Source organism: Suricata suricatta, chromosome 11 (assembly GCF_006229205.1).
Source record: "Suricata suricatta isolate VVHF042 chromosome 11, meerkat_22Aug2017_6uvM2_HiC, whole genome shotgun sequence".
NCBI classification, from domain to species: domain Eukaryota; kingdom Metazoa; phylum Chordata; class Mammalia; order Carnivora; family Herpestidae; genus Suricata; species Suricata suricatta.
Window position 1 is genome coordinate 546948 of NC_043710.1, and position 7322 is coordinate 554269.

General features: G+C 66.1%; 2 protein-coding genes across 5 annotated transcripts; one reads left to right on the plus strand and one right to left on the minus strand.

Annotated features, from left to right (window-relative positions):
• On the plus strand, window positions 1-4716 carry CD151 (CD151 molecule (Raph blood group)). Of its 4 annotated transcripts, none has more exons than XM_029956630.1 (9): window positions 1-51; window positions 956-1057; window positions 1916-2003; window positions 2155-2346; window positions 2722-2796; window positions 3260-3364; window positions 3471-3629; window positions 3731-3817; window positions 3901-4716. In XM_029956630.1, exons 3-9 carry the CDS (start codon window positions 1923-1925, stop codon window positions 3958-3960), a joined length of 759 nt encoding a protein of 252 aa, XP_029812490.1. In that variant the 5' UTR covers window positions 1-51; window positions 956-1057; window positions 1916-1922; the 3' UTR covers window positions 3961-4716. The 4 variants fall into 4 exon arrangements, with proteins under 4 accessions (XP_029812490.1, XP_029812493.1, XP_029812492.1 ...); XM_029956633.1 differs by having other exon boundaries at window positions 16-51; window positions 993-1057; XM_029956632.1 differs by lacking the exon at window positions 1-51 and adding an exon at window positions 187-348.
• A 1181-nt stretch (window positions 4717-5897) lies between these two features.
• Window positions 5898-7316, minus strand: POLR2L (RNA polymerase II subunit L). The gene is made up of 2 exons (XM_029957180.1): window positions 7159-7316; window positions 5898-6183 (listed from the first exon to the last, which is right to left on the minus strand). Exons 1-2 carry the CDS (start codon window positions 7251-7253, stop codon window positions 6075-6077), a joined length of 204 nt encoding a protein of 67 aa, XP_029813040.1. The 5' UTR covers window positions 7254-7316; the 3' UTR covers window positions 5898-6074.
• Window positions 7317-7322: the final 6 nt, after the last annotated feature.

A 7322-nucleotide genomic window follows, 5' to 3' on the forward strand; every position in this document is an offset into this window, starting at 1 on the left:
GCCCCCGCCCCCGTCCCCGCCGCCTCCGGGCCGGACTCCGACGTGTGGCCGGTGAGTGCGCCACCTGGCCGGGCGGGCCCGAGCGTCCCGGGACCTTGCGTGGCCCGTCCCCCGAGCCCCGGCTGCGAGCCGCCGGAGGCCAGAGAGGCCCGGTGCGCAGGCCGACACCAGTCCCCTCCCGGCCCTTTCCAGAGGGGCACGGACGCCTGGGAGCCGGGCGGGCGGAGGGAGGCCCGGGGCGGGGCGCCTCCTGGGTCTTCGCACAGGCCTGGCGGCCCCTTCGACCCCATCTGAGCACCCTAATCGTTGTCTCTGGATACCGGCGCCCTTCCCTCCGCCTGGGTGCAGGTGGGCGCGCCGCGGACCCGCCGGGGCGGGACTCTTCCCCGGGCCTGGCTGGCGCCGAGCGCGGGGCTCCCCTGCTTGGGGCGGAGGCCGCCGAGGGCCTGGCTGAGTTGCAGGGCCAGGGCAGAACGGCTCCGTCCCCGGCCGCAGGAACTATTTCTGGCCGGCGCTTTCCCAGGGGGCTCACATCCGCCAGGCACTCCCGGAAAGAGGGGCCGCCTCCGCCCGCCGCCGCGCGTGGGGGCCGGACCTGTGTCTGGAACCAGCCTCCTTCAAGGGGCAGCCTGCGGGCACGTGGGGCTCCCCTAAGCCCAACTCCGCCGAAGGGGTCTGCGTCTTTTTTATTTCCTTCCTGGGATGCAGGTACCGCTGCTTGGTGGGGTAAGGGACAGCAGGCGGGTCCGGCAGGCCCAGGGTGAGGTGCTTGGAGAAGGCTGGTGGTCCCTCCCAGGACCACACCATCAGAAATGTTTTCCGCCCTGCCCCGCCCGAGCGCAGACCAAAATACCCGGCCTGGCCTCTCCCCTCCCTGCCTGTCCTGGAAGTCCAGCCCGCCGGATCCACTGCCAGGGGCGGCGGTGGGACGGGTGACAGGCGCTTTCCTCTCCAGCGTGGACCAGACCTGTGACCTGTCCCTGCCTTCCTAGAGGAGCCTCCTCGGGAACTTCCGTCCACCTGTCTCACAGAGGGGCCGTCCCCACCAGTCAGCCAGGTGAGTGCAGGGTGGGGCGGGTAAAAGTTCAGCTCTGGGCGGTGCGGTCCTGCCAGAAGCATAGCCTGGGGCTTTCAGCTGCCATCTGTGCCTCCGGGCCCTCTGCCCCCGCCCCAGTGTGGGCACCCCACAGGAGAGCAGGGAGGTGCCGCCGGGAGCACAGCCTGGAGCTTCACATCTTGCTGGGGTTGGTGGGACCCTTTCCGGTAGTGAGGACAGGCAGAAGGAGCGCCCCACATCTGGGGGATGTGTTTCTGTTGGCTCTGCATGCCCAGAACCCTCTATTGCCACCCTGTGGGAGCAAGGCAGGCCTCACTTTTAACAGACACCTGAGGGGCTTCTCTGAGCCCACGTGGCTGGGAAGGGGCAGATCCGGCTGTCTCTGAGCGTCCTCCTCCCCCCCAGCAGCCGGTAGGGTCCCCGGCCTGTGATGTGGAGCCCCGGGAATGCGGGAATGCGGTGTGTGTGGGGAGGCGGGTGGGGCCGGCGTGAGCTCATCCTGAGGTGGTTGCCGGGGCTTCTGACCCTGGCTGCCAGCAGCGGTGAGTCAGCTGGTGATGGCTGGAATCCTTCGTGGCCCCCCTGGTGCCCTGGGCTCTGGTCAGGGGAGCCAGGCCCTTCGGCCATCCAGGGCCTGGCCTTCCGCTTGGCTGCGGGCACTGGACATCCACCCTGGCTGCAGTGGGGGTGGCGTGGGGTGGGGGTCCCGCACCTCTCCCCCAGGAACCGTCCTGTTTCTCAGGGATACTTTCCCAGGACCTTCATTCAGGGCCAGTGGTGGGCTTTGCTTCAGCCAGGGGCTGGCCTGGGCATCGGTGTCCCTTCCTAATGACCCGCCCCCCCCGCCCCACCTCTCAGCCCCAGGATGGGGGAGTTCAACGAGAAGACGACATGCGGCACCGTGTGCCTGAAGTACCTGCTCTTCATCTTCAACTGCTGCTTCTGGGTGAGGAGTGGGCGCCCCTTCCCGCTGGCCTCCCTTGCCAGCCATCTCCTCCCTCCCGTTCCCGGTCCTTCAGGGGATCCCTGGCCTGGGGGCTCAGCCCCGTCTGTCAGGCCTGGCACCGGATGTGGTGACCTGTGTGCACTGCCCACAGCTGGCTGGTCTGGCTGTCATGGCGGTGGGCATCTGGACGGTGGCCCTCAAGAGTGACTACATCAGCTTGCTGGCCTCAGGTACCTACCTGGCCACAGCCTACATCCTGGTGGTGGCTGGCGTTGTCGTCATGGTGACCGGTGTCCTGGGCTGCTGCGCCACCTTCAAGGAACGGCGGAACCTGCTGCGCCTGGTTAGCAGGGCACGGCCAGCACTGGGGTGCCGGGTGGGGGTGGGGCAGACCTGAGCAGGGGCTCCCCACCAGGCTGCTGGGGGGGTGGGTTCTGGGGCCCTAGTGAGAATGGGAATGGTGGGCCTCTAGTGTGACACTGTGGGCATAACGTCTGCTGTGCTCACCCATGCCGGGGCGGGGGGTACCCCTGCACTCCTGCTGGACCAGCTGAGGGGAAATGTCAGGGGTGCCAGCACCCACCTGCTGCCAGGAGCCCTCCTTGGGCACTGGGGTCTGAGGTTAGGGGCTCTGCTCTGTCATGCCTGGATATTAGGAGTCCTCACAGGACAGGGGTGTCTGTGCCCACCCCACCTAACCGGCCCCACTCACCCCCAGTATTTCATCCTGCTCCTCCTCATCTTTCTGCTGGAGATCATCGCTGGGATCCTGGCCTACATCTACTACCAGCAGGTGAGGGGCCTAGCCAGGCTGCATGGGGACACGCAGATGCAGGGACACACGTGTACACGCGGGGACACAGATGTGCACACGCTGGAAGGGGCACGCCCTGCCTCCACCCCATGCTCCAGAGCCCACCACGGTTCTGAGAGGCCCTGGGGTGGGGGCTGGCTCACAGTGCCGAGGGGCACGGCAGGGGTGGACAACTTGCCTGCAGCATCCCAAGGTGCCCAGGTGCGGGCTCATGTGGGGAGCCAGGTGTCCACGGGACCTGGAGCTACTTCCCTGCCGTCAACCCCATCCAAGACCACCTGGGTGACTCTCCCAGCCCAGCCCACCCCCTCCCCAGCCAGCATCTGGCCCTAGCCCTGCTTGGAGACCCCCTCCCCATCTCTCCCCAGTCTTTCCCTGCCTCCGTGTGCCCCAGCATGGAGGGGCTTGGATTGTCCCGCTGAAGCTGTCACCTCACCCTCAGCTGAACACAGAGCTCAAGGAGCACCTGAAGGACACCATGACCAAGCGGTACCACCAGCCAGGACACGAGGGTGTGACCAGTGCCGTGGACAAGCTGCAACAGGAGGTGTGTGGGTGGCAAGGTGGGGGGTGTGCGCACCGCTGCGGGCCTCCCCAGCCTCCGGGGGAGTCCCTGCCCTGGGGGCTCAGCCGAGGCCGCGTTCCCACTGCAGTTCCGCTGCTGTGGCAGCAACAACTCCCACGACTGGAGGGACAGCGAGTGGGTCCGCTCAGGCCAGGCGGGTGGCCGAGTGGTTCCCGACAGCTGCTGCAAGACGGTGGTGACCGGCTGTGGGCGGCGGGACCACGCCTCCAACATCTACAAGGTGGAGGTAGGCGCCTGGGCTCCCTGATGAAGGGCTGCTGAGCTGGGGCCCCACCCTGGGGGGCCTGCACCCACCCACCTTGGGCACCCTGACCCCTCCCCCGCCAGGGCGGCTGCATCACCAAGCTGGAGACCTTCATCCAGGAGCACCTGAGAGTCATCGGGGCAGTGGGCATCGGCATCGCCTGCGTGCAGGTTTGGCGGGGGGCGGGCAGGCTCCGCGGGCACAGGGGACGTGGGCGGTGCGGCGCCCCACTCACCCCGACTCTGTGCCGCAGCTCTTCGGCATGGTCTTCACCTGCTGCCTGTACAAGAGCCTGAAGCTGGAGCACTACTGAGCCCCGGGCACCGCCCCGAGAGCCACCGCTTTGCCGCCTCACTACTGAGCTGATACCACTACTGACGGCCCCCAGGCCAGAGTCCCAGGACAGGACGCTGCTCCAGACCGCCCCCCCCAACTCTGCCAGGGAGGTGGTGTCCTCATGTGCGCACCCCCATGCCGCCACCCTGACCTCTGGGGACGCCCACCCTCAGAGGGAGCTTCAAGTGCCTTTCTTTCCGGCCAGCAGACTGAGGTGGGGGCCCTGCGGTGGGGGGGGGGCGCGGGGGGGGCAGGAAGAGACTGGGTTCTGACCCTACGTCCCTCTCTGCTCCTCCTGTGGGGTGGGGCCCTGGGGCGTCTCGGCCAGAGGGGCTGGTTGGAGGTGAACTGGGCAGAAAGGGGCTGGCCCCCCCAGGGTGCTCCCAGACCCCTGGACACACCTCCACGTGGTGGTCAGGGCATTCCTGGGTGGGGACAGCTGCGGGCGAGGAGTCCCAGATGCACCTGCCACAGGTCCCCCCACCCCACCCTGGAAAGGCAAACAGTAGGGGTCTGTCCCGCCGTCCTGTGCCCCTGCCCTCCCCAGTCAGGCCTCTGCTGCCCCTGAGCCCCAGCTTGGATTCCCCACCACTCTCCCCACTGAAAGGCCACAAGTTCACGGCTACCTCCCCTTGGAGAAGCGGGGGTTGTGGTTTCACTCGCTGCTGTATCACAAATGCCCAGAACCGCTCCTGCCACGTGACAGGCGCTCAATAAACGTTTGTGGAACGAGCTGGCTCGCTCTGTTAGCGACAGACGCGGTTCTGGTCCTCAGGGCCTTCTCCCCAGCAAGGGGGACAGAACCACCCACCCAGTCCCACAACAAGGGGCCAGGAGGGCACATCCTGGGGCCAAGGACTGACGGGCCAGGATGCGAACAGAAGAGCCTTGTCCGTCCTGGGAAGAACAGTGGTGTGGCCGGAGCCTCACAGCGGCCACGGAGGCCTCGAACTCTGGTGTCCCAACACCCTCCTGGCTTGTGTACGGATTAGGAAAGGGGGTGTGGGCGCAGGACCGAGACTCAAGAGGCCTGAGCTCTGGCAGGATGGGCCCTGGCATCAGGAGCCCGGGCTCAGGCTGTCTGCCCTGGGCAGGCGCTCCCTTCCCACCACAGGCTTGCTCACGGGTCCGCAGAGGACCCTGTGTCAGGCATCTGGGCAGCAGGGCTGGCCCTGAGGAGGGTGCCAGAGAAAGCCGCCTCCACCTCTCCTAATCATAAGCTCCTGCCTTCTGTCTGCGGGAGGGCACCAGTGTCACCGACTCCCATCCAGGTGACAGCTGCAGGCTCTGAGCCTCAGCCTGAGCTGGACCCGGATGAAAGCCCCTGGGAGCTAGCTGTTCAGTGGGGGACACAGGATTAAATGCTAATGCCCAGGGCTCTGGGAGCTTGGCCAGCTCTGATACCCAGCAGAGCCTCCTGGGTCCACCCTCTACCTGCTGTGAGGGTCGCAGGGGTGGCAGTGGAGGCTGGGCACTCCCCTCAACCCCGCCCCCTGCAGGAACATGGTCAAGGGAAGGAACTTGCTGGGCTTGGCTGGAGCCTAGAAGCTTCTGGCAACGAGACCCTCCAGATGGACAATCGAGACACAGTAGGCACTCTATTCAGGGCCCAGAAAATCTGGTTGTTTAGATCCCAGGGAGGTTTTGGGGAATCTCTGTGCTAGGCCTAAGGAGCACCGAGAACATGGGGTTGGCGATGCCAGTGTCCCCTGACCCCCAAGCGTTCTTGGCTGTGTGCCTTCATTGGGCTGTGAGAGCCCACACTCCAGGAAATCCCCCCAGCCCCAGGCTGAATGGCTGACATTTGAATGACTCTTCCTCCCCGCTGGGAGGGCCACGTCCACCCCTGCGCAGCTTCAGGCACGAGACAGGACCCAGAAACCAGGGGCAGGGGTCACAAAACCAGGCCAGCTGTTAGGACCTGCCTGTGGTTCTGCAAAGACCTTTACTGGATGGTTCCTCCCGGAGCGGAAGACACACGCCCGCGGGCGGCGCCAGGACGCGCTCCATGCTGCCTACAAGTCACGGGCAGGAACTCCAGGCAAGACACCGGCGGCCCCGGGGGAGCCCGGCGGGCGGGCCCCAGCACCCTCACTTCTCCAGAGGTGCATAATTGAGCAGCTTCTCGATCAGGTCCACGTGGGCCAGCAGCATGCGACGGCAGCAGTAGCGCTTCAGGCCAAGTGCGTCCAGAGCATCCCTGTGGGCAAGGAAAGCAGGCTGTGCTCTGTCCATCCAGGCAGTTCTGGGCACAGGGAGGGCCCTGCTGAGGCTGGAGCTGTTGTGGGATCGTTCCAGCTCCCTCCACCAGCCAGGGAGGGGGACATCTCTGTAGGACCCCCCCCCCCTTCCTCAAGCCAGTGAGAGCTGACACTTTCGCCACGGACAGAGCCCCAGTGGCCCTGAAGGCTTCCAGAACACTGTCCCACTACTCCAGTGTGCAGAGCTGGAAGCTGGACAGAACAAGCCAGGTTGGGAGGCCCCGACTGGTAGTGTCCTAGCGAGGGGTCCTGTGCAGGCTACCAGTCATTCACTCACACTCCGGCCATTCAAGCAGACTCATTAATACCTGGGACGAGCACTCTGACCATCGCTGGCCTTCCCATTCATCCAAAACATTCGACCGCCCCTCAACAGCCTGATACTCATGGCTTTGTGGCCAGGAAGCTTGTTCTATAGCCCCAAGAGACAAATGACATGAGAGTGGTTCTAAAGGCAGAGAGAGGAGAGAGAGCAGCTGGACGGGGAGGAAGCTGAGGGCTTAGGTGCCATGACTTGCCAGAGGATGCCTATTAAGTCCCCAAGACACGGGCGGCTTGATACCCAACTCCCCTCCTCTCCCCGAACTGCGAGGCGGGGGTGGGAGAGGTGGCAACATCAGTAGAGCAGGGCTGGAAGACAGCCAAGGGGTGAAAGCCCCTGCAGGGTCACTTGTATTCTGACATGAGTGCCCCCCCCCGCCCCCAGGACCCGGGGACGGGGACCCCGGGACTCCGTCCCGCCGTTCCTTCGCCCCCGCGCCTAGCAGTAGCCCACCCGCAGGCAGGGGCCCCTGACCCCGTCCTCCGCCCCTGCCCGCACGCCCCACAGATCGGGAGCCCTCGACCCCAGAGCCCCACCCCGCCCTTCAGTCCCGCAGACCCGCCGTTCCCCACGCCCTCGCCCGGCGCCTCACCCCTCGGTGTACTCGGCCTGCAGCAGCCCCAGGTAGGCCTCCCACTTGTTGCCGACGATCTTGCCGCAGGTGAAGCAGCGCACGGGTATGATCATGGCGGCGGCAGCTCAGCGCCCGCTTGGTCGGATCTCGCCGCGCTTCCGCCGCGGAGTCGGCCCCGCCTC

Coding starts and splice junctions, on each gene's coding strand:
- POLR2L (XM_029957180.1), bottom strand. CDS start 7,253: ATGATCATACCCGTGCGCTGCTTCACCTGCGGCAAGATCGTCGGCAAC. Junction 6,184..7,158: donor CAGGCCGAGTACACCGAGGG/GTGAGGCGCCGG, acceptor CCTTGCCCACAG/GGATGCTCTGGACGCACTTG.
- CD151 (XM_029956630.1), top strand. CDS start 1,923: ATGGGGGAGTTCAACGAGAAGACGACATGCGGCACCGTGTGCCTGAAG. Junction 2,004..2,154: donor TCTTCAACTGCTGCTTCTGG/GTGAGGAGTGGG, acceptor CACTGCCCACAG/CTGGCTGGTCTGGCTGTCAT. Junction 3,365..3,470: donor TGGACAAGCTGCAACAGGAG/GTGTGTGGGTGG, acceptor TTCCCACTGCAG/TTCCGCTGCTGTGGCAGCAA.